General features: G+C 37.1%; 1 protein-coding gene and 1 long non-coding RNA gene across 10 annotated transcripts in view; both read right to left on the minus strand.

Moving 5' to 3' along the window:
• The window catches only part of LOC127844024 (uncharacterized), a 179,204-nt gene extending 173,077 nt beyond the window's left edge, over positions 1–6,127 (minus strand). Inside the window, exon 1 of the long non-coding RNA XR_008032519.1 lies at positions 5,863–6,127. This is a non-coding gene — a long non-coding RNA (uncharacterized LOC127844024). The remainder of the gene's footprint in view (positions 1–5,862) is intronic.
• Positions 6,128–8,120: 1,993 nt separating this feature from the next.
• The window catches only part of LOC127843977 (nibrin-like), a 76,635-nt gene continuing 57,852 nt past the window's right edge, over positions 8,121–26,903 (minus strand). For 8 of the 9 annotated variants that reach the window (XM_052373913.1, XM_052373905.1, XM_052373907.1 and 5 more), the window contains 7 exons: positions 26,756–26,820; positions 22,796–23,411; positions 18,930–18,968; positions 14,799–14,984; positions 13,738–13,851; positions 10,931–10,980; positions 8,121–8,458 (listed from right to left, as the gene is read on the minus strand). In XM_052373913.1, the coding sequence (XP_052229873.1) occupies positions 8,416–8,458; positions 10,931–10,980; positions 13,738–13,851; positions 14,799–14,984; positions 18,930–18,968; positions 22,796–23,411; positions 26,756–26,820 (1,113 nt within the window). In that variant the 3' untranslated portion in view covers positions 8,121–8,415. The remainder of the gene's footprint in view (positions 8,459–10,930; positions 10,981–13,737; positions 13,852–14,798; positions 14,985–18,929; positions 18,969–22,795; positions 23,412–26,755; positions 26,821–26,903) is intronic. The other variant, XM_052373909.1, reaches the window with a different exon arrangement.

The raw sequence follows: 26,903 nt of genomic DNA on the forward strand, positions 1-26,903 counted from the left end.
AAAAAAAACAACAATAAAGGGTTATAAAGATATCATTGGGGCTATTTACTGAGTCTAAATGTGGGGACTGAACCTTGTACCTCCTGATCACTCTGTTGACACCATATCGCAGGACTGACAATCCCAGAAATCGATAAATCCCCGATTACCGCCCCTGAATACTCGCACGCACCGCCATTACGGTACTGAATAACGTACAGGGACCTTTTAGTTAGTGTAGGTACCCGAACAATAAAAGGAAGTGAAGCGATTATATTTAATATTATATATATTATATAATATATATTATATTTCGCTAATAAATATTTCACTAATAACGCTAAAAAAGTTTACTTCAGACTTTAGATGCTTATATAACCTTTAAAATTATCTTCAAATAATTACATTCAATTAACAAATACTTGTGTTTTAAGCAAAGGCATAACTGATAGGAGTACTTTAAACCCCCAGCTTTTTCGGCCTTAAACATTATTTGAATATTGTAGCACAGACAGATATGTTATAAATCTGTATAATTTATTAATTATATTTTAGCCCCCCCCCCCCCTTCGAAGAAGAGGGGGTATATTGTTTTGCTCATGTAGGTCCGTCGGTCGATAAGATGGTCCGTCCGTCCACCAGATGGTTTCCGGATGATAACTCAAGAACGCTTAGGCCTAGGATCATGAAACTTCATAGGTAGATTGATCATGACTAGCAGATGACCCCTATTGATTTTCAGGTCACTAGGTCAAAGGTCAAGGTCACAGTGACTCGAAATAGTAAAATGGTTTCCGGATGATAACTCAAGAATGCTTACGCCTAGGATCATGAAACTTCATAGGTACATTGATCATGACTGGCAGATGACCCCTATTGATTTTCAGGTCATTAGGTCAAAAGTCAAGGTCACAGTGACTCGAAACAGTAAAATGGTTTCCGGATGATAACTCAAGAATGCTTACGCCTAGGATCATGAAACTTCATAGGTACATTGATCATGGCTGGCAGATGACCCCTATTGATTTTCAGGTCACTAGGTCAATGGTCAAGGTCACATTGACTCGAAACAGTAAAATGGTTAGCAGATGATATCTCAAGAATGCTTACGCATAGGATCATGAAACTAAATAGGAACATTGATCATGACTGGCAGATGACCCCTATTGATTTTCTGGTCACTAGGTCAAAGGTCAAGGTCACAGTGACTTGAAACAGTAAAATGGTTTCGGGATGATAACTCAAGAATGCTTATGTCTAGGATCATGAAACTTCATAGGTACATTGATAATGACTGGCAGGTGACCCCTATTGATTTTCAGGTCACTAGGTCAAAGGTCAAGGTCACAGTGACTCGAAATAGTAAAATGGTTTCTAGATGATAACTCAAGAATGCTTACGCCTAGGATCATGAAACTTCCTAGGTACATTGATCATGACTAGCAGATGACCCCTATTAATTTTCAGGTCACTAGGTCAAAGGTCAAGGTCAAGTGACTCAAAACAGTAAAATGATTTCCTGATGATAACTCAAGAATAATTAGGTCTAGGATCATGAAACTTCATAGGTACATTGATCATCACTGGCAGATGACCCCTATTTTCAGGTCACTATGTCAAAGGTCAAGGTCACAGTGACAAAAACCGTATTCACACAATGGCTGCCACTACAACTGACAGCCCAAATGGGAGGCAAACAGCCCTTGTTTTAGTAAACTTTAATTTGTAACGATGCGAAGTATAATTAATTAATGTTTATAATCTTTGTTTCTTGCGAGATCTTTGAACGCTGTAATCAACCAGATTCCCCAGTTCCGTCATGGCAGCGGGTCACGTGATAGCCAATATTGTCTATTCTCTATGCATGTTGACTGTTAACATCCTGACAGTTAGGGGGACTTAATATTCTCTATACATGTTGACCCTTAACCTCCTGACAGGGGGACTTAATATCCTCTATGCGTGTTGACCCTTAATCACCTGACAGGGTTACTTAATATCCTCCATGCATGTTGACCCTTAACCTCCTGACTGTTATGGGGACCTAATATCCTCTATGCATGTTGACCCCTAACCTCCTGACAGTTAGGGGGACTTAATATCCTCTATGCATGTTGACCCTTAACCTCTTGACAGTTAGGGTGACTTAATATCCTCTATGCATGTTTACCCTTGACCTCCTGACAGTTAGGGGGACTTAATATCCTCTATGCATGTTGACCCCTAACCTCCTGACTGTTAGGGGGACTTAATATCCTCTATGCATGTTGACCCTTAACCTCTTGACAGTTAGGGTGACTTAATATCCTCTATGCATGTTGACCCTTAACCTCTTGACAGTTAGGGTGACTTGATATCCTCTATGCATGCTGACCCTTAACCTCACGACAGTTAGGGGGACTTAATATTCTCTATACATGTTGACTCTTAACCTCCTGACTGTTAGGGGGGACTTGATATCCTCTATGCATGCTGACCCTTAACCTCACGACAGTTAGGGGGACTTAATATTCTCTATACATGTTGACTCTTAACCTCCTGACTGTTAGGGTGACTTGATATCCTCTATGCATGCTGACCCTTAACCTCACGACAGTTTGGGGGACTTAATATCCTCTATGCATGTTGACCCTTAACCTCCTGACAGTTAGGGGGACTTAATATCCTCTATGCATGTTGACCCCTAACCTCCTGACTGTTAGGGGGACTTAATATCCTCTATGCATGTTGACCCTTAACCTCCTGACAGTTAGGGGGACTTAATATCCTCTATGCATATTGTCTCTTAACCTCCTGACTGTTAGGGGGACTTAATATCCTCTATACATGTTGACCCTTAACCTCTTGACAGTTAGGGGGACTTAATGTTGACCCTTAAACTCCTGACAGTTAGGGGGACTTAATATCCTCTATGCATGTTGACCCTTATCCTCCTGACTGTTAGGGTGACTTAATATCCTCTATGCATGTTGACCCCTAACCTCCTGACTGTTAGGGGGACTTGATATCCTCTATGCATGTTGACCCCTAACCTCCTGACTGTTAGGGGGACTTAATATCCTCTATGCATGTTGACCCTTAACCTCCTGACAGTTTAGGTGACTTAATATCCTCTATGCATGTTGTCTCTTAACCTCTTGACAGTTAGGGTGACTTAATATCCTCTATGCATGTTGACCCCTAACCTCCTGACTGTTAGGGGGACTTAATATCCTCTATGCATGTTGACCCTTAACCTCCTGACAGTTAAGGGGACTTAATATCCTCTATGCATGTTGACCCTTAACCTCCTGACAGTTAGGGGGACTTAATATCCTCCATGCATGTTGACCCTTAACCTCCTGACTGTTAGGGGGACTTAATATCCTCTATGAATGTTGACCCTTAACCTCCTGACAGTTTGGGAGACTTAATATCCTCTATGCATGTTGAACCGTAACCTCCTGACAGTTAGAGGGACTTTTTATCCTCTATGAATGTTGACCCTTAACCTCCTGACAGGGGGACTTAATATCCTCTATGCATGTTGACCCCTAACCTCCTGACAGTTAGGATACTTAATATCCTCTATGCGTGTTGACCCTTAATCTCCTGACAGTTAGGGGGACTTAATGTTGACCCTTAACCTCTGACAGTTAGGGTGACTTAATATCCTCTATGCATGTTGACCCTTAACCTCCTGACTGTTAGGGTGACTTAATATCCTCTATGCATGTTGACCCTTAACCTCCTGACAGTTAGGGGGACTTAATATCCTCTATGCATGTTGACCCCTAACCTCCTGACAGTTAGGATACTTAATATCCTCTATGCATGTTGACCCCTAACCTCCTGACTGTTAGGGGGGACCTAATATCCTCTATGCATGTTGACCCCTAACCTCCTGACAGTTAAGGGGACTAAATATCCTCTATGCATGCTGACCCTTAACCTCCTGACTGTTAGGGGGACTTTATATATTCTATGCGTGTTGACCCTTAATCTCCTGACAGGGGGACTAAATATCCTCTATGCATGTTGACCGGTAACCTCCTGACAGTTATGGGGACTTAATATCCTCTATGAATGTTGACCCTTAACCTCCTGAATGTAAGGGGGAATTAATATCCTCTATGCATGTTGACCCCTAACCTCCTTACAGAGGGACTTAATATCCTCTATGTGTGTTGACCCTTAACAACCTGGCCGGGTTACTTAATATCCTCCATGCGTGTTGACCCTTAATCTCCTGACAGGGGGACTAAATATCCTCTATGCATGTTGACCCGTAACCTCCTGACAGGGGGACTTAAAATCCTCTATTAATGTTGACCCTTAACCTCCTGACAGTTAGGGGGACTTAATATCCTCTATGCATGTTGACCCTTAACCTCATGACAGTTAGGGAGACTTAATATCCTCCATGAATGTTGAACCTTTACCTCCTGACAGTTTGGGAGACTTAATTTCCTCTATGTATGTTGACCATTAACCTCCTGACAGTTAGAGGGACTTAATATCCTCTATGCATGTTGACCCATAACCTCCTGACAGTTAGAGGGACTTAATATATTCTATGCATGTTGACCTGTAACCTCCTGATAGTACGAGGGACTTATATCCTCTATGCATGTTGACCCTTGACCTCCTGACAGTTAGGGAGACTTAATATCCTCTATGCATGTTGACCCTTGACCTCCTGACAGTTAGGGGGACTTAATATCCTCTATACATGTTGACCCCTAACCTCGTGACAGTTAGGGAGACTTAATATCCTCTATGCGCGTTGACCCTTAACCTCCTGCCCGTTAGGGTGACTTAATATCCTCTATGCATGTTGACCCTTAACCTCCCGACTGTTAGGGGGACTTAATATCCTCTATACATGTTGACCCTTAACCTCCTGACTGTTAGGGGGACTTAATATCCTCTATGCATGTTGACCCTTAACCTACTGACTGTTAGGGGGACTTAATATCCTCTATGCATGTTGACCCTTAACCTCTTGACAGTTAGGGTGACTTAATATCCGCTATGCATGTTGACCCTTAACCTCTTGACAGTTAGGGGGACTTAATATCCTCTATGCATGTTGACCCTTAACCTCCTGACTGTTAGGGGGACTTAATATTCTTTATGCATGTTGACCCTTAACCTCTTGACAGTTAGGGGGATTTAATATCCTCTATGCATTTGTACCTCCTGATATTTAGGGCGACACCATATAAACCATGGACCTACTTATAGTAAGGGGGGCACCATATTTACCATAGAGCCATGGACCTTCGGATAGTTAGGGGGAGACTATTTCAACCATGGTGCCAAAGACCTCCTAATATATAGGGGAGCACAATATCCGCCATGGATTGGAAACCCTTACCTAGAGGATTGTGAGAGGGATACAGGCTTTCCTGCACAAGATTGAAAAAGAAACGAGCTGAAATCTAGGAAACTTGCATTCAATAATCTAGAAAAAGGAATAGTAGGGATATTGAGACAAGTACTATGAGGTAAATGTTTCCTTGCAGAAGTTATCAATCCAAAACTATACTAATTGTGCTTCAAAATCACTGATATGTACAATGACCTCAGCAAGGTTAAAGGAAAAAAAATACTGGTCAGTGGTCAATGTAATAACAATTGTGCTTCAAATTTTAATTAAACAAGGGCTGTTTGTAAAACATGCATGCCCCCATATGGGCTGTCAGTTGTAGTGGCAGCCATTGTGTGAATACGTTTTTTGTCACTGTGACCTTGACCTAGTGACCTGAAAATTAATAGGGGTCATCTGCCAGTCATGATCAATCTCTCTATGAAGTTTCATGATCCTAGGCCTAATTATTCTTGAGGTATCATCAGGAAACCATTTTACTGTTTCGAGTCACTGTTACCTTGACCTTTGACCTAGTGACCTGAAAATCAATAGGGGTCATCTGCCAGTCATGATCAATGTACCTATGAAGTTTCATGATCCTAGGCGTAAGTATTCTTGAGTTATCATCCGGAAACCATTTCACTTTTTCGAGTCACTGTGACCTTGACCTTTGACCTTGTGACCTGAAAATCAATAGGGGTCATCTGCCAGTCATGATCAATGTACCTATGAAGTTTCATGATCCAAGGCGTAAGCATTCTTGAGTTATCATCCGGAAACCATTTTACTGTTTTGAGTCACAGTGACCTTGACCTTTGACCTAGTGACCTGAAAATCAATAGGGGTCATCTGCCAGTCATGATCAATGTACCAAGGAAGTTTCATGATCCTTGGTCTAAGCATTCTTGAGTTATCATCCGGAAACCATTTTACTATTTTGAGTCACTGTGACCTTGACCTTTGACCTAGTGACCTGAAAATCAATAGGGGTCATCTGCCAGTCATGATCAATGTATCTAAGAAGTTTCATGATCCTAGGCCTAAGCGTTCTTGAGTTATCATCCAAAACCATCTGGTGGACGGACCGACCAATATGTGCAAAACAATATACCCCCTCTTCTTCAAAGGGGGGCATAATAATCAGAATCAATGACATAACCTCTATGCACTCAGTTACAGAACAAAGTATCCTCAAAAACACCCAAACAAATATGTATAAATTGTGTTTTCTACAAATGTATTTGATAACAACTATTCCCATTCAAAAGCATCATGTACTGGCCCTTAGTCACTTGACCAATATGGGAAGAAAAACAAAATTGTTGTACAGTATATATGCTTGCATCACTATAGCTCAATTTGTTCTCGAGATCAGCTGAAACCATTTTTAGCTTGGCTGTTTTCGAAGAAAACCAAAGGTAATGTCATAGCCAGCTCTTTATCTGTTGCTCAAACCTTAACATAGGCTCTAAAATCAAAGTGCTTCCACATACAACTTTGAAACTTCATGTGAAGATGCACCTTGGTGAGTTCTACACACCACACCCACTTTTGGGTCACTAGTCAAGGTCACTTCTGACAAACTTTCATTTATTCAAAACTGCACCCACAGCCAAGAATTGGCATCCGCTATGTGGTGCTCTTGTTTTAAATGTAGTTACAGCGACCTTGACCTTGATCCTGCGAGGTTTCTTTAAAATCTTTGTTAAAAAAATTAGACAAAGAAAATATCAAAAGAAAAAGTGTATGTACCTACTCAGGACCGACTGACAATTCGGCGTCCCAAAAGCTTTACATCATCACTGCTCATGTATCAAGCTTAAACCATAGTTACCACTTTAGCAGCAACATATCTTAGCAATGTGTGGTCCAAGTTCAAATCTGGGTCATGTGCATGAAAAACCTAGGGTCAGGTGAAATCTTGGAAAAACTTACCGGTAGTAATCCTTCTACAAGCCACATTAATGACTCAATCAAACGAAACTTGATAGGAATTACTAATTCAAAATGGAATCCTCACAATATCAAAACATGTTTGAAATATGGGTTAAGTTTAAGAGCTAGGTCACAAGGTCAATCAAGTCTTTGACAATAGGTGTACCTTGAACTCTTTTGAGTACTTAAGGGCCATCATGGCGCTCTAAATTCAATAAATAAATGAAAGTAAGGATGTTCTCAAATTAAAAGTCAAGATCATACTTGTGGGTTAAAACAATACAAGGGGGACATTTGGCCCTCACAGTGACAACACTTGCTCAAGTATTAAGGGAGTGGGGTATATTGGCCCATTTTCAAGTCTAGAACAGAAAGGTGAATTCTACTATCATATGTGAAATATTCTGAGGCAAGCATCCAGTAGTTAGGCAACTCGTCATGAAGATGAAAATTCATAACACAAATACAACCTTTTAGCATACTGCAGTAAATCCTCACATGTATACATGTACATGTTAAGATTTCCCAAACTGTTAGCTTCCTTGTAAAAATACATGCACAATATTTATATAGTTGATAAAAAAAACAATATTGCATCAGCACTCTCAAAAGAAGGTAAGTTCTTTTAAGGCATTTTTAGAAGTGCAATTTCAAAAAGTCTGCTTAGTTTGTTACCTTGGCACCTGACTTTGTTATTTGTAACAAGGTATATTTTAATTCAAGGAAAATGCACAACAATTTTTTTTTTTTTTTAGAGAAAACACTGTTAATTTAAATGACAAGTGTTATCTTTGTCACTAATTGTCTAATTACCAGTATTAGCCATTCATGTGCAATGACAAAACAATCCATATCAAAACCAAATTTTTATTTCAGAATGTCATTTTTTAACACAATTTCACACAAATACCAGTCTTGTCTACCAGTATTAACATACACGTGACAATTATCAACATGAAACTTTAATAACAAACTTAGTCACTGCTTCCTATGCAATGACAAAACAATCCATATCAAAACCAACTGTTTATTTCAGAATGTCATTTTTTAACACAATTTCACTCAAATACCAGTCTTGTCTACCAGTATTAACATACAAGTGACAATTATCAACATGAAACTTTAATAACAAACTTAGTCACTGCTTCCTATCGTCCCTGTTTCTTTGCAACAGAAGCTGCTGTATCAAAACTGAAATACATAGACAAATACATACTAATGATAAAACGAAATATTTACTGTAAGTTGCATAAAAATTATATAATATTAGAAATTTTTTCCATAATAAATACAATTTAAAGAATATAATTAATTGCAACCCATGGAACTCATACCTATCATAAGACCTGATAGTTCACATGTTGTTTAATAGAAATGATGTCCCCACAACACGTGTCTGGACACATACAAATCCACTTTATATTGTATTGTACCCAAGATTTAGCCCTGAACATTTACATCATTCAAAAATAACAAAGGGCAATAACTCTTATTTAGAAAAAGCTTAGGATTATGGTTCCTGCGCATGGCACTTCTTCCCATGAAGATTAATGTTGATATCGTTTGTCATATCTGACATATAGGACTGAAAAGTTACATAATAAAAAAATACAAAGGGCAATGCCTCTAATCGTATTTAAGAAAGTATAGGGTTATGGTTCTTGAGCATGGCACTTCTCCTAATTGATATCTATCTATACATCCATGAAGGTGCATGTTGAAATATTGCATGGTATCTAAGATATAGCCCTCAATATAAAAGGGCAATAACTCTTATTAAACATGAGTTCCACGGTCGGAGACATATGCCCCCCCCCCCCCCAACAGGACTTTGAACTAGTGACCCCAATTTCAATAGGGGTCATCTACTGTCCAAGGCTTATGCACATGTGAATCAGTCAATTTGTTGAAAAGTTATTGATTGGAAACGATTTTCACACTTATTGTGACAGTGACCTTTGACCTAGTGACCCCAATTTAAAAGGGGTCATCTACTTTCCAAGGCCATTGGGCAAGGGGAAGTATCAAGCCAATCAGTCATTTGGTTGACCATGCAGTTATTAATCAGAAACGATTTTGACACTTATTCAGAAAGTGACCTTGACCATTTACCTAGTGACCCCAATTTCTGTAGGGGTCATCTACAGTCCAAGGCAAATGCACATATGAAGTATCAAGCCAATCAGTCCATTTGTTGACCAGTTATTGATCGGAAATGATAAGAAACTTAGTGTGACAGTCACCTTAACCTTTGAGCTAGTGACCCCAATTTCAATAGAGGTCATCTACTGTCTAAGGCCAATGCACATGCGAAGTTTCAAGCCAATCTGTCAATCCGTTGACGAGTTTGGGGTCACTAGGTCAAAGGTCATGGTCACTGTCTCAATAAGCATGAAAATCATTTCATTGATCAGAAATGATTTTCATGCTTATTGAGACAGTAACCACAACCTTTGACCTAGTGACCCCAATTTCAATAGGGGTCATCTACTGTCCAAGGCCAATGCACGTGTGAAGTACCAAGCCAATTAGTCAATTCATTGATAAGTTAATGATCGGAAATGATTTTCACACTTATTGTGACCTTGACCTTTTACCTAGAGTGACCCCAATTTCAATAGGGGTCATCTACTGTGCAAGGCCAATGCACATGTGAAGTATCAAGCCAATGGGTCAATTGGTTGACGAGTTATTGATCAGAAATGATTTTCACACTTATTGTGATAGTGACCTTGACCTTTGACCTAGTGACCCCAATGTCAATAGGGGTAATCTACTGTTCAATGCCAATGCACATGTGAAGTTTCAAGCCAATCTGTCAATCCATTGACTAGTTATTGATCGGAAACGAACTGGTCTACCGACAGACAGACAGACCGACCGATATCCAGCAATACAATATACCCCCTCTTCTTCGAAAGGGGCATAAAAAGTATAGGGTTATGGTTCTTGTGCATATCACTTCTGCTCATTGATATCTATACACCCATAATGTTTTAAACTGATACCTTACATAGTTTCTGAGATAAAGCCCTGAAAATTTTGTGACACACAGACTGACCAACAACGGCAATTCTATATCACTCTGCCTTTTGCGGGGAAAATACAAGTAATTAAATTAAATTTTGAGAGTTTCAGAGAGATCCACCGCGTAGTTCAAGGGGAGTTGAAAACACAAGAGTCAGGGGACTTTTTATTATATCGTGGATGAAAATACGAAGTTCAATAATTTTGCAAAACCTCGTTGCAGCATTAATCCCTGTCTTTTGTTCATCTACACAATAAGTTCATTCAACTGTGAAAGTTTGAGTGAGATCCATCTGAGAGTTAAAAAGGAGTTCAAAACAAAAGCTTCAGGACGTAGGACGGACAAGTGCAAAGCTTAATGTCTCCCACTTCGTACGGGCATACAAACTTAGGTATTCACTTTATTACAATTATGTAGCTACTTTATATCGTTTATTTTTAACAATATGTTTAGTTTTTCAAAGTATTGTGTTATTTAACTGTTACTCTTTGAAAAGACAAATACAAAGAACATAAATAGTATTTACAATTAACGACTCCATTCATTTCAATGACTACATGTACTTCATGTATTTTACTTTCAAGTGAAATAATTCATCAACTGAGCAGTAGTTACAATATCAGACACTGACTTACTTGAACAACTGTTCAGCCCTCTCCTCATCTCTAGAAAGCTGGCTCTGTGACTGAAAAAGTAGTTTGAACATGAAGCAAGCTTATATCTGTGACTGAAAAAGTAGTTTGAACATGAAGCAAGCTTATATCTGTGACTGAAAAAGTAGTTTGAACATGAAGCAAGCTTATATCTGTGACTGAAAAAGTAGTTCCAACATGAAGCAAGCTTATATCTGTGACTGAAAAAGTAGTTTGAACATGAAGCAAGCTTATATCTGTGACTGAAAAAGTAGTTCCAACATGAAGCAAGCTTATATCTGTGACTGAAAAAGTAGTTTGAACATGAAGCAAGCTTATATCTGTGACTGAAAAAGTAGTTTGAACATGAAGCAAGCTTATAGTGATACAAGAGGCGCCCTTAAGGGCTGACCTTAGGCACCAATTGTTTAAGACATGACATTGTGATCTAGTTTTTATGCCAATTAAACTTTATTCAAACATTGCCTTCATATTATGAAGATACATTGCATTCTTACCACGAGTCCTATAAAGGGACCTCTAGAGAGATTTCAATGATTTTCGAAGATTTGACTTGGTGACTTAGTTTTGAACGCACATGACCCAGATTTAAATGCAGCCTGAATATTGTCATGTTAAGCATTTTGACCAATTTTCATCAAGATTAAGCCATATATGTGGCCTCTTGAGTGGTTACAACGTTTTTTCTAAGATTATTCAGATCAACATTTTGACCAGGTTTCATCAAGATTGGGTCATAAATGTGGCCTCTTGTTTGAACATGCACTTGAGAACTGTTATAACCCAACACTTCCCAAACTTGATCATCTCAGTTATGAGTAAAGATTTTGATATGAAATTGTTATCATGTGGTCATTTGAATACATTCTGCACACGTTGTGTAGGTAGCCTGCAAAATGATAAAATGCACTGTTGCACTCCTGAATATTTATTTCTTAATTTAATTGTATGTTTTCTTGTAAAAACTCACCTAAAATGATGTTATTAAAATAAATTTCGCATGCAAAAAGATGAAACCATACAAACACCATGTGCTAAAGCATCTGATCGTCATGGATGAATAATTTTATCATGTGCAAAATGTAGTCAAATATACTTTTTTTTAAACAAAATCTTTACTCATAATAAAAACATTGGTTTAAAAGTATTGAATTATAAAGTCTCCAAGTGTAGATGGCAACAGGAATTTTTATGTCAAATTTGATCTTTGAGCTAAGTGTGGACTTAAGCTTTAAAGGGGGAGGTTTCACACGCAAAAAAATCTTATGATGGATTACATTTGTGCAAAATTATTTCACAATCCATCAATAAATGGCAAAGTTAGGTCAAAGGTATTTTTATGGTTTAATTTGACCTCTTTGTGTGACCATGAACCATGATGTAGCGAGAAGGGTTTTACACACTGCAAATTGTCTTATGAAGGCAGACATTTTTGCCAAGTTATTTAAAAAGCCATCGATGTATGGTAAAAAAATAGAAGTTTTACACAGACAGAAGGAATGTGCATCTGCTTTGTGCATAAAAATCCAACAATTATTTAAGAAGCACAAAACTGTTCATGCAGTTATTATTTTACTTTCATTGATAATCAAATGTATATTATTAGTAGGGATGGCAACAGTTATTCGGTTAACCGGTTATCCGTTTCTTAAGGAGGTTAACTGGTTACAAAATTAATATTCGGTTACTCTTGCAGATAACAAAATGTTTGGTTGAACGCAATAAATGCTCAAATCGTTAGTTTTGTTACTTTATTTCACTGAATTGGCTAATCCGCTTATCTTCTCTCAAATTATTGGCAATTAACACCCGTGATGCCCCCCTGTGGATCAAAAGCGATTAGAGTTGTACACTATCGGGGTGCTGCAGATTAATGAGCAGGCACAAAAACAATTAGCACCTACTCTGCAGTGTGTTTGTTTAGCACCTTACATTCTATTGTGCATGTGTCTTGACTACAATTGCTTGATAAAATCAATAAATCTGGACACTGTGATTACACCCGATCACTGTTGTTTAAACAACTATTGCAAACTTAAACGCCTTAATAAAGACATTGAGACTTGAGTATAAACAGGCCTTAACAACAGAGGTTTGGAAACCACGATGCCCATTGCAAAATATATTTACGCTAATTGACAATTGTTATTAATCAGCAACTGTTAAAGCACGTAATTCTTAAAGGGTAATTAGTGTTAATAACTCACAATATACTTCAAATTCTGCACTAGCTTTTAATAATCAAGGTGTAGAACAATAATTATGTGTAAATGACATGAAGGTTATATTACAACAAAGAACTACATGTATCACAGTTCACCGACAAGCATGTAAAAATGTCGGAAATGACTAAGTATTAGCTCAAAATGTATACAGTAATATTAAATTTAGAATTTGAATTTCCAATTTAAAGGACCAACACAATTTGTAAAGAAACAGTATTTAATTGATAAATAAAATGATTAAAGTAATTAGGTTACAAGACAGATTATATTTGCATATACATGTAATTGTTCATAAACATATACGTTTTCAGATGTTTTTGTTTCATTCATGTGGTACAATGACAGTTGGTTAACTGCTCGAATATCAATTAATTATTGTATAGAAATACACATTTGCTTGGGGATAGGGTTTTTATCCCGGGAAGCTTAGAAAATGTAACTTTTGATGCATTCTGTCCAATGAAGATAGGAATATTGATTTATCTGATGACCCCTTGCAGAAACAGGCTTCTACACTCTTTAATGGCATGCACATAAGCGGAGGAAGAAAAAAAGACGATGAACCTGATTAGTTTCTCTAAACCAGTCATCAAGTTCTTTGGATCGCTGAGCCAAGTGTACCTCGAGGTCACTCCCTCCGATGATGTTCGGCAGAGACTGGGAACCAGCATGATTCGTCTGCCAGAAAAACATAGAGGAGACTTGAATGTGCCAAAGCCTGTATTCACAAACTTCTTGTTAACCTTATAGACTTAGAATAATAAAGTAATTTCAAACTTATATTCAATTCATTACATGACTGTATATTTAAATCTTTATCATTTTTTAATGTAAGCATTTATCCCTAAACATGTTTTACAAACATTTGACACCCTAGTATCATAAACAAATATTTGGTAAAGATTTGGCAATGTCTAAATTGATTACTCTTATTTACATTTGGCCTTTAATTGTGACCACGCCATTCTACCAAGGGACTTGGTTATAGCGTGTAACAATCATGTTGAGTGTGCACCCTGGGACCATATATCCTTGTGGCATGGTCAGTTTTGACCCCATAGGTTTCCTTTAACAAATTGTTGTACAGGACCATTATTCATTATTACCCCAAATATTTAACCCTTTGAGGTTTCAGAGAAGTAGATTTTGAAAGTTTTTTTTTTTAATGAGATGTGCTCTAGGAAAACTGGGCCTAATGCATGTGCATAAGTGTCATCCCAGATAAGCCTGTATAGGGACGACATTTAAACATTAGTGCAAGTTTTCCTTCAAAGAAATTCTCTTCTTAAGGAAAATCTTTCTAGGAAAGTGTCCTCCCACATTGGCCTGTGGCGACTTAACAGCTTAATCAGAGACAACAATTTACACACACATGCCTTAGGCCCCGATTTCCAGAGCAAGGCTAAATATATTTAGTTCTGGTGTCTGCCATATGTAGCAGAGTTCGATTTGGTGTTGTTTTTTTAAGAGGGTAAACAAATTAATTGTTTAGAGTTTCCTTTAAACCTGTCCAGTGGTTAAGGAAGAGATGTTTGAATCAACAGTTGACAGACATAGCACCACGGACAAAACGCTCCAAACCTTATCCTTTGCTTTCACAGATGAGCTAAGAACACCAGGTTTACCTTCTTGAATTTCTTGAAGTTCCTCACCATCTTGCCCTTCCACCTCGTGAAACCATCTGCACAATTCCTAGCCAAGTTTTCTTTTGGTTTTTGTCCCCTAGCAACCAGACTGACCACTTCCACTTGGACAACAGCTACAGGCTGGTCAGTCTCTAGCTCGTATTTACAATTTTGTTTCATCTGATTCTGAATAAAATATTTTCACATACAAGGATTTTTCATCACTGTCATATGCCAGGATAAGCTTGATTTTGGAAAACCCAATGATCTGAGAGTACCAATAAAGCTGTCCAAATAAAAATATTAAACAAGGGCTGTTTGTAAAACATGCATGCCCCCCATATGGGCTGTCAGTTGTAGTGGCTGCCATTGTGTGAATACGTTTTGTGTCACTGTGACCTTGACCTTTGATCTAGTGACCTGAAAATCAATAGGGGTCATCTGCCAGTCATGATCAATGTACCTATGAAGTTTCATGATCCTAGGCTTAATTATTCTTGAGTTATCATCAGGAAACCATTTTACTGTTTAGAGTCACTGTGAACTTGACCTTTGACCTAGTGACCTGAAAATTAATAGGGGTCATCTGCCAGTCATGATCAATGTACCTATGAAGTTTCATGATCCTAGGCGTGAGCATTCTTGAGTTATCATCCAGAAACCATTTTACTATTTCGAGTCACTGTGACCTTGACCTTTTACTACATTTTACTATTTTCTAGTGATCTGAAAATCAATAGGGGTCATCTGCCAGTCATTATCAATGTACCTATGAAGTTTCATGATCCTAGGCGTAAGCATTCTTGAGTTATCATCCGGAAACCATTTTACTGTTTTGAGTCACTGTGACCTTGACCTTTGACCTAGTGACCTGACATTAAATAGGGGTCATCTGCCATTCATGATCAATGTTTCTATGAAGTTTCATGATCCTAGGTGTAAGCATTCTTGAGTTATAATTCGAGTCACTGTGACCTTGACCTTTGACCTAGTGACCTGAAAATCAATAGGGGTCATTTGCCAGTCATGATCAATGTACCTATGAAGTTTCATGATCCTAGGCGTAAGCATTCTTGAGTTATCATCCGGAAACCATTTTACTATTTCGAGTCACTGTAACCTTGACATTTGACCTAGTGACCTGAAAATCAATAGGGGTCATCTGCCGGTCATGATCAATGTACCTATGAAGTTTCATGATCCTAGGCGTAAGCATTCTTGAGTTATCATCCGGAAACCACTTTACTATTTAGAGTCACTGTGACCTTGACCTTTGACCTAGTGACCTATAAATCAATAGGGGTCATCTGCCAGTCATGATCAATGTACCTACGAAGTTTCATGATCTAATGCCTAAGCGTTCTTGAGTTATCATCCGGAAACCATCTGGTTGACGGACGGACCGACCTACATGTGCTAAACAATATACCCCCTCTTCTTCGAAGGGGGGCATAAAAACAACAACAAATGAACAATAATTATTTAAAAGAAAACACTGTTGATAAATAAACACACTGCTTATGCAATCTGTTTTTTTTTGTTTTAATGAATGTGAACACTTTTACGTAACGAACATATTCAAATAAACAAGATGACCACTGGCCTTAAAGTGCTTGCCTGGGACCCAAAGGAACTATTTTGAGAAGGTGGAGTTAATAATTATAAAAGGACTTTTTAACAAATTTCTATGCACATTTTCATTTTGAACAAATGTTATGACCTAATTTTATGACAATTTTACTTTAAATGTGACTTCAAGAGTGTTAACAAGCTTTTTCTTTTATTTGACCCAGTGACCTTGTTTTATTTTTACCTCACATGAACCACTTTGACCTCAGATAAGCTACACAAATAACCTAATGGAATTATCATACTAACTTTAACAATATTTTGTGTTTACTTAATTTGATCGTGCACGTCTTTTGGGTACACTTATGGCCAATCCATAAAAGAAGCCGTTTTGCAGAATTCAATGCAAAAAGGGGTAAAAACAATATTTGATTACTCATGAAACAAGAAACGGTCGGAGCCGGGTGATGCTCCCCAAAGGTTTTTTTGGTCACAATATTGCACTATATATTCAGATAAAAGGAAACGTCTAGTAGTTTCGGGGACAAGAATTGCACTACATATATATATGTACAGTTTATAGAAAATTTCAAAGGGCCATAACTCTGTGAAAAATCATCCGACCAGAACTGGCTGATAATATGCACATCTCCTCTTGGTAGTGAAGCTTCCCATAAAGTTTAATTGAATTTTGGTCATTAATTGCTGAGAAATAGCCCGGACAAAAATTGTGCACTGACGGACGGCATGCACACACGGACATACGAAGCAGCGACTATATGCTGCCCCCCAAAAAATGTTGGGGTAGCATTAAAAATGTCAGCTGGTTGATGTTGGTTATGTTAGAAAGATCACTTTTGTTATAACGGAGAAACAGTGGATTGCCAAACCGATTTGAACAAGAGCACCGCCTTGCAGGTGCAGACCGCTCATCTATTTTCTTTTTAAAGGTGAAGGGACTCTCAATTTCAATCACAAAAAAGGGAGGGGTGGAGTGAAGAGGGGTGTATAGTGTGGGGGTGTGGACATTTATTACATTATTTTCCAAAAATGCGGGAAAAAAAATGCAAAAAAATTCAAAAAAATGCAAAAAAAAACATTCGGGGGTGGGGGGGGGGGGGGGGGTGGTGGGGAGGGGATTCTTGGGTGCGATGGTTGGACGGTATTTCAAAAATAAAATAATAAAAATAAATATTTGTGTTTTTTAACCGTTTCAGAAAACAAAAAGTGGGGTGGGTGGGGTGGGGGTGGGGGGGTAAAGTGTGAGGGTGTGGTGGTCATTTGTGAGATGATCTTAAAAAAAAAAAATTAGGGGGGGGGGGGGGGGGGAGGGAGGGCACGGGGGATGGTTTGGGTGGAGTCTATTGTGGCATGTCAGGTAAGAGTAGTTTTGTCAAAGTATCAATCAAATCTAATCATAAATAAAGAAGTTATTGCAATTTAGCAAAATTTAATAATTTGACCTTGAGTCAAGGTCATGCAAAGGTCAAGGTAAAATTCAACTTGCCAGGTACAGTAACCTCATGATAGCATGAAAGTATTTGAAGTTTGAAAGCAATAGCCTTGATACTTTAGAAGTAAAGTGGATCGAAACACAAAATTTAATCATATATTCAAAGTTACTAAGTAAAAAAAGGGCCATAATTCCGTAAAAATGACAACCAGAGTTATGCAACTTGTCCTTTTACTGTACCCTTATGATAGTTTGCGAGTGTTCCAAGTATGAAAGCAATATCTATGAAACTTTAGGGGTAAAGTGGACCAAAACACAAAACTTAACCAAATTTTCAATTTTCTAAGTATAAAGGGCCCATAATTCCGTCCAAATGCCAGTCAGAGTTAAATAACTTTGCCTGCACAGTCCCCTTATGATAGTTAATAAGTGTTGCAAGTATGAAAGCAATAGCTTTGATACTGTAGGAATAAAGTGGTCCTAAACACAAAACTTTACCAAATTTTCAATTTTCTAAGTATAAAAAGGGCACATAATTCTGTCAAAATGCCAGTCAGAGTTACATAACTTTGCCTGCACAGTCCCCTTATGATAGTTAGTAAGTGTTGCAAGTATGAAAGCAATAGCTTTGATACTTAAGGAATAAAATGGACCTAAACACAAAACTTAACCAAAATTTTCAATTTTCTAAGTATAAAAAGGGCACATAATTCTGTCAAAATGCACGCCAGAGTTATCTAAATTTGCCTTCCCAGTCCCCTCATGATAGTTAGAAAGTGTACCAAGTTTGAATGCAATAGCATTGATACTTTCTGAGAAAAGTGGACCTAAACGCAAAACTTAACCGGACGCCGACGCCAAGGTGATGACAATAGCTCATAATTTTTTTTCAAAAAATAGATGAGCTAATAAAAAGGGTTTGAACCTACAGAGCAGACATTTTTTCCCACAGTTGTGGAGATCCGGACAACAATTTTTTAGGCAAAAATACAAAACTGTTTATCATGAACTTAAATTAAAAATTCACCATTACCAGTAACTTTTTTTTACTTTTTCTGTATTATATTTTAGAACACCATATAAATTGTTCGTAGTGAGGGAGCCAGTACCTGTATAGTTGTTCTTGTACTGAGGAATCCTGTTTCCACCTGGAAATAATGTTTAACAAGTGACGTCCATAAATTACATTAAGTACATAAATTACCAGCTTATTCAATAAATGTATATCACCAGCTTATTCAATAAATTTATATCCCCTGCAGAATAAAGCATTACAATAAATGGTACATAAATTATTAGCACATGTGCTGACATGATATTGCCTGCTAAATAAGCACACCCATAAAAGAATTGTATGGAACTATTACAGTCTGCATAATAAGTAATTGGACAAAGAAATATCCATCAACTGAATGTCTGTTTCTCCATTTCATCAACTGTGTAATGAAACAAAATGTGCAGTGCATGTATACTGAGATCACTTTCTTGATTCCAAGACATCTCTTTATCATAATATGTAGTGTGCTTTCTTTTTTTAAATGAAGACAGAACATGATGGATTCAATAGAATACTACGCTCACTTACTAAATAAGTTAGTATTACTCATATTAGATCAACACTAGCAGCATTTTGGAACAGACTGAAATAACATTAGTCTTTCATTTGTATCCATGTATGTATTGCACTTGCCATAAATTTATAGATGCAACATGCCTAAATGTTTATTCACATGTAAGAAATAAATAGTCATGGTATTTGATATGCCCTCCAATATTTTGTGTTTAAACCTATTAGTATTTAATTCAAAATGATTGCATCCAAAGCTTTACATTAATTGAAACACAGGGTTTTTTCCAGGGTAAAAGAGATATACATTCGATGATCAAGTTTTAATGATGATTGCTCTTGTAATATATTAAGTTTTAATTTAAAGTACCAATACAAATATGAAGAAAGCATAAGTTTTTATGTGGAAATAATGTTTCCCAAGTTTAAAAACAGAATCCTGGTCATGATTGTGACTTGAGGCGAAAAAGCCTAGTGTATGCAAATAGCCAGATTGGGGAAAAATTAAGTGCATTAAAGGCAGTTTTGAAGATATTATAAAAACTATAATCATGCACACTTTAGTGTTATTGTTCTGTTATTAATGTTTTAAACTAAGTTTAATTAATACTTTTGAAAACATTCCATTACACTAACATGGTAATACAGTAAACTAACCATGTTATTAATTTTCCAACGATAATCATGTAAAATGTTTCTTCTTTAAGAGTAAACTTGACTCAAATTTACAAACACTATTGTTTATGTGTCCAACTTTAATTTGTAAATTTAAAATAAATATTTGTTGTTTTATCTTAAACTTATTCTTCATCATTGACGTACACAAACATTTCATTAATCCCTACTAATTATATTATGCATGTTGTTTACTGTGAAACCATTATTAATCGTCAGGCATTAATTTTCATAAATTTCGTCAGTCGACCGATCGGCGAATTTAAGATCCTAACGAACAATCATGCTCTATGTTTGAACAAAAACAAACACTAAGTTGAACAATATTTTAAAACTTTACCACAGACATGAGGCATTAAATTCCAACATAATCCATGCACACATTCACTGCTGTTTCGTTATCAAGATTAATCCGGTTTTGACACAAAGGGATGTAGATTACACAAGGTATTTAACTGACACGTTACACTTCTTTAAAACGCGTGTGCAGTACAGCTGTTTCGAATGCATTGACTTCATTTATGTAGAATGGTTATGCATTAGCGCTAATTGTTTATAACTTTAATACCCATAAGGTGCATTGTGTTTTTCAGGGGTGTTGCATATTAGCCATCACGCAGCGAATGCCGATGAAAGACAATAAACCAAATGAAAAGATGACGATGTGTGATCAACATTCGTATTTATCACAAATTAATAAAGAATATTTTAATTGCTGTTTGTTGTTTGATTGTTTGCGTTTAACCACACTTTTAACCATTTTATATGTATCAATTTATTTATTTTTAAATTATCGACATTATTGATTTATATACCGGTAGTTTACTTTTTAAGACAAACACACACATAGAATTTATAATTTTAATGTTGATATCAGAATAAAAAAGCTTTTTATTTGAAAAAAAAACACTTAACAAACTGGAACCTCTTTCGTATAACACAAACAGTTTTAAAACGGTATTGACAGCATTTTAATAAAAATCATACCAACTAGAACACATACCCATACGATTGTTATCAGTATGGCAATTATAATAATAGAATAAGACTATAATTGGTAATTGTCTTCGTTGTTACAAACACTCTTTAACGGTTATTCGATCCCACTTGTCCGCTAATCATAACAATGAACGTGTGAATAGCATACATTTAAAGGGTCCATTACTGTTCCTTGATAACAAAAGACTAGTTAATTGGCATGTGACAAACAGGCCCCACCTCCTGCAGTGATTCTCAAGTGTATTCCCGCATTCGTACCACGAATTTTCGCAACTGCGATTGATCGCGAATATGTATTACACACAAATCGGATATTGACTGACGCATTTTTTTAAAATTCAAAATCAGAAATCGGCGAATTTAAGTGCTGACGAAATCGTCATTTTTATAAAAATGACGAAATTTTGTGCTGTCGAAAATAAAAGGTTTCACAGTATTTGATTTGCTTTGTAGTTTTCCCTGGATATCATAATTTCTTTTCTCAATGTTCCTTCTGCCTGATATTTAGCAGGTCTCAAAGAAGGAAAAATAAACCTTGAGGCTGAACTGCCAAGTTTGTATATACATCATACAGCATGACAAAGTATCTATGTCTGCAATTCATTTCTGAACTTTAACAAACTGTGTGTTCTCAGTAATGATGATTTAAACATAAGGGACAGACAAAGTTCAACAAATACACATCTTGTTTGGAAGGATCAGCAATTGAAGTGTCCTAATTTTATTGTCATATTTTTTTGCAATCCTACAAAACTGTCAACAAAGTTGAACACATCAGTTAAAGTGATATTATGGGCATCTAACAGTTTATAGGTGTCTATCGCAGTCGTTGTTTATTTTTGGTGTTTTCACTTCATATACACTTTTATTTTATGCTTTCCAGTGGTTTATAGAGAAATATCAGTAAATTAAAACTGATAATTTCACTGTTTCAAACAGTGAAAATTATCAGTGAAAATTATCGATAATTTTCACTGTTTACTGTGAAATGACGTCATTTTTTGACAAAATGACGTCATTATCCCAGCGAAATTCTTTAGTAAAACTCTTAAACAATGTATATAAACGATGAACAAAGCATAAAATAAAAAGAAAATTTGTTGGATTCGGTGGAATATCGATTTTAATTCACTCGTGATCATAGAAAATATATTTTGTTTCACACGTGGCTGTGCCACAAACCAACCAACCAACAGACCAACAGACAGGGCAAAAACAATATGTCCCCCACTACTATAGTGGGGGACATAAAAATGGTTATTATTATTTGTTGCCATAGCAACCAGAATTCTTGACGTAGGAACAAAATGAAATGACGTGCATAATCTCCATATTGCCATCTATCCATGTTTCAAGTTTCATGGAAAAATATAATGAACTTTTAAAGTTATTGCAGGATCCAGAAAAGTGTGACGGACAGTCAGACTGACAGAGCGCAAACCATAAGTCCCCTCCGGTTTCACCGGTACGGGACAATTAAAGAGGGTAATCCAGAGATGAGTTTTGTTAAAATCAGTCAAGGGGAAAAGGAGGTGAAGTCATCAGTAAAAGAAGTTACAGCATGCACCTAAAGCACACCTGAACATAACAGGACATCATGGTATCCAACCAGGAGCTAAACACGGAATTCCACCAAAAAACCCACAACAAAAACAGTAAATAAACTATGCAGTGAGTGAAATCACAGGAAGACACAGACCATAATCAAAGACTTAATTCAAACAATGAAAGTACCTCTGAATGTTCAAGAGCTTCAATGGTTTCAGCTTTTATGTGACATTGCGCCAAGGATATAGGTGACCTTGGCCTTTCTGCTGTGACCCTTAACCTTGGACATCCACTTTCTAAGTCAACCTCTTGCTTTACTTCTGCCATTGGGACTGGGGACACTGACCTTGACCTGGATCTTGACTTCTTTCCCAGACTGCTTTGTGTATCATTACTCCTTGGAGCAAATGGGAAAAGAGACTTTCTCTTTTCATCAGATTTTTGCTCCTTGGTTTCGTTTCTTTGAGCAAATGATGATGGGGACTCATTGATTGACTTTCTTGGCTCTGTGGTTTGAATGTCCTCAATTACAATGGAAGAATAATTGATATCATCGTCATCACTTCCCCAATCCTCCTCAAGTCTTTTCAGTCTCTTATTTGTATTGACATCTGATTTACTGGCCTGTGTAAATGGAGCTGCTTTGTTTGTACCACTACCTGATTGAGCAGGACTGGGTTTCATGCCAGTACCTGTTACAGACTGGCTGATTTTAGCAGGTGTAACTGGTTCAGTTTTGACGCGTTTGGAAGCAACCTGTTCTGACACAGTCTCTTGGTCTATATCTTGTCTTTGTCTACCTCTGAAAAGATGAAAATCCCTTAATTCAGTCCCTTATTTAAGCAACATATTAATGCAGGATAATCACATATGCACATGTCTAACTTCATATCATAAGAAGCATTGCATATAAAAGTGTGTGTTGTACATTGACAAGTATAGGGGGACCTCCACAGTTTGTGTTTGCACAGACATACATCCAAAGTGAATCCAGTATACCCTTTACTTTTTACTTAAATACTATGGGTGTAGCAAGAAGTAATTAACCATTATTTTATTCCACAGTGGTGCAGACCAGTATTCTGAAATTGTTTCGTACAGTTCATTGCATGGGAAAGTTAGACAGCACATTTCAGGAAACCGGACGGACAGTTAAGCAAGATGGAAAAGGTATTATCTATATACTGTGTAACCAATATTATACATAGGAAAATAATTTTCATAAATTTGTGTGGGTTTGTTTCTTCAACAAAGAAAAAAAATTAAACAAACATTAACGTCAGATGTTTTACAAATATGCTAGATTTGCCAGAATTCATGAAATTTAATGTGAAGAAATAAAATGAATTCACAGTAACCTCCCTCCTATCTGCTAGTGGGTGTATAATTAATAATTTTACAAGTTAATTAATAACAAATATGTCACCAGTGCTTTGAGCACATGCATGAAACCATCTGTGTGATTGTTTAGTCCAGCATATTGCAAGAGGGCTTGAAAACAACCAAGAGGAGGCCGTATGTCACTAAACTGAGACATGAAGAAACTAAACTGCTTTGTGCAGCCTTCGCTATGTTTGTGTTAAAACTGAAGCTTTAATCAAGATAGTTTGCTCTGTAAGGCACACATTTGACATGGTCTGAAACTAGAGCTTTGTCACATACGTGACAAATACCCCCACATGCCGCATTGACACAGAATATTTTGCATGTTGTCTTCACATAAAACAGCGGACACCATGCTCAATGTTTAAAACGCAACCCATATACCTAGTTTTTGATCCGGCAAGGCCCATGTTCGAACTTTACCTACACATCATCTAGATACAACTTCTAACCAAGTGTGGTGAAGCTCGGATTTAAACTACGTGAATTAGAGAGCTGACACCATGCTCAATGTTTAAAACGCACTAAGAGACCCCGTGACCTAGTTTTTTAACCAGGCATGACCCATATTCGAACTTGACCTAGACATAATCTGGATACAACATATGACCAAGTTTGGTGAAGATCGGATGAAAACAACTTGAATTAGGGAGCGGACACTTAATACGGACCGACAGACAGACCGACCGACAGACAGACAAGCTCACTCCTATATACCCCCCTAAACTTCGTTTGTGGGGGTATAATTAAAAGTTTTACTATAAATATCTTTTTTTTTAAATCATATATATCCCCTAGTGGAGGGTCATTTTTGACCAAGTCATTTTTGAACAAACTTTAAAAAGGGGACAAAATCACAATAATGCACACCAAATTAAAACTCTGACCCAGTAGCACAGATTTTTTTAAACTTACCGGTATTTACTGTATCAGTCTTTATAAATCATGTTAAATTGTTTACCTAGAACGTAAAATAACACAAGTAATGACTACAATAGGGAAAATATTGACCCCATGGCATGATTTGAAAAAAAGTAACAACCATAAGATGTTGCACACTAATATTTGAACACTTAACCCTTGTGATGACAGAGAATAAGATTTTAAAAGTTATTTACTATAAAAGTCTAAATACATCATGGGAACCCTGGGGCATGGCCAATTTTGACACCAAGGGCATGATTTGAACACACTTAGTTGAGGACAACTTTACAATTTAAACATCAAATACAAGAGGGCCATCAGGCCCTAAGGCGCTCACCTGAAAGCCAAAGGAACTAGAATATTCTGAAAAAAATGCAAGCTGATTCATGAAGATTATTTTGGACCAAAAAAGTGACTTTTAACATGTTTTTTTTATATTTGACCTTGTGACCTAGTTTTTGAGCTCATATGACCCAGCTTCAATCTCTGGCAAAATTTCATTGGGACAAATGTTCTGACCAAGTTTCATGAAGATTGGCCAATAAATGTGCCTAATATAGTGTCAACAAGTTTTTACTAAAGCCATATAAGGACAACTGCCACCCCTGGCGGCCATGTTTTTCAACGAACCATAACCATTTTAAAAATCACTCGAGGTTTTGTAGTAAATAGCCATTTAAGGAAAAATGCCACGCCCCCTTGTGGCCATGTTTTTTAACGGATCTCAACCATTTTTGAACTTGGCCCAGATATTATTAGTTCAAATATTCTGACCAAGTTTCATGAGCATTGGACCACAAATGTGACTTCTAGAGTGTTAACAAGGTTTTACCATACAGTTAAGCCATATAAGGAAAACTGCCCCGCCCCATGGCGGCATGTTTTTCATTCAACTGGAACCATTTTCGAACTCATCCAAGATATTATTGGGACACATGTTTTGACCAAGTTTCATGAAGATTGGACTAAAAATGTGACTTCTAGAGTGTTAACAAGGTTTTACTATAGCCATATAAGGAAAACTGCCACGTCCCCTGGCAGCCATGTTTTTCAACCAACCGGAACCATTTTCGAACTCGTCAAAGATATTATTGGGACACATGTTCTGACAAAGTTTCATGAAGATTGGACTGAAAATGTGACTTCTAGATTGTTAACAAGGTTTTACTATAGCCATATCAGGAAAACTGCCATGCACCCTGGCAGCCATGTTTTTCAACCAACCGGAACCATTTTCGAACTCGTCCAAGATATTATTGAGACACATGTTCTGACCAAGTTTCATGAAGATTGGACAATAAATGTGACCTTTAGAGTGTTAACAAGGTAAATGTTGACGACGCACGACGGACAAAAGGAGATCACAATAGCTCATTATGAGCACGTTGTGCTCAGGTGAGCTAATAAAAACATTGACAATTGCGGTTTCAGACAAGAAGATATTTTATATTATTTGCAATATAGGTCAACCGGTATATAAATCATTTGACCCCAGAGTTATGGCAAGTTTTTACCCCAGGGGCATGATTTTAACAAACTTAGCAGAAGACGACTAGACAATGTTAGTGGTTTTAGAGAAGACTTATGAAGTTTTCTTTTTTCTGTAATTTATTATAAGCTCTGATATATACAATTGTTGGGAACGATTTGAACAACTTAAAACGAGGACACCCAAGGATTATGTCAATTTTCGTTACAATCTGTCATAAAGGCTTATTAGGAAAAGTTTTTAAAAGAAAACTGCATGCACCAACCTCATTCACTGATGGACGATGGACATCACGGTTTTCAAAAAAATCCCCATTAGCACAACTGTGCTCAGGTGCCCTAAAAACCTACCTTTTATGAGCTGACATGGTTGTCTTAGCTAGGGTTGTCTCCTCCTGCATCATATCTGGCACTTGCTACAATTGGCATTTAACAGTTTAGTTAAACATGTACCAATAAATTGATATTAAGGTGACAAAGACATTGATTATGAGACTAC

This window comes from Dreissena polymorpha, chromosome 9 (assembly GCF_020536995.1).
Source record: "Dreissena polymorpha isolate Duluth1 chromosome 9, UMN_Dpol_1.0, whole genome shotgun sequence".
In the NCBI taxonomy this organism is placed as follows: domain Eukaryota; kingdom Metazoa; phylum Mollusca; class Bivalvia; order Myida; family Dreissenidae; genus Dreissena; species Dreissena polymorpha.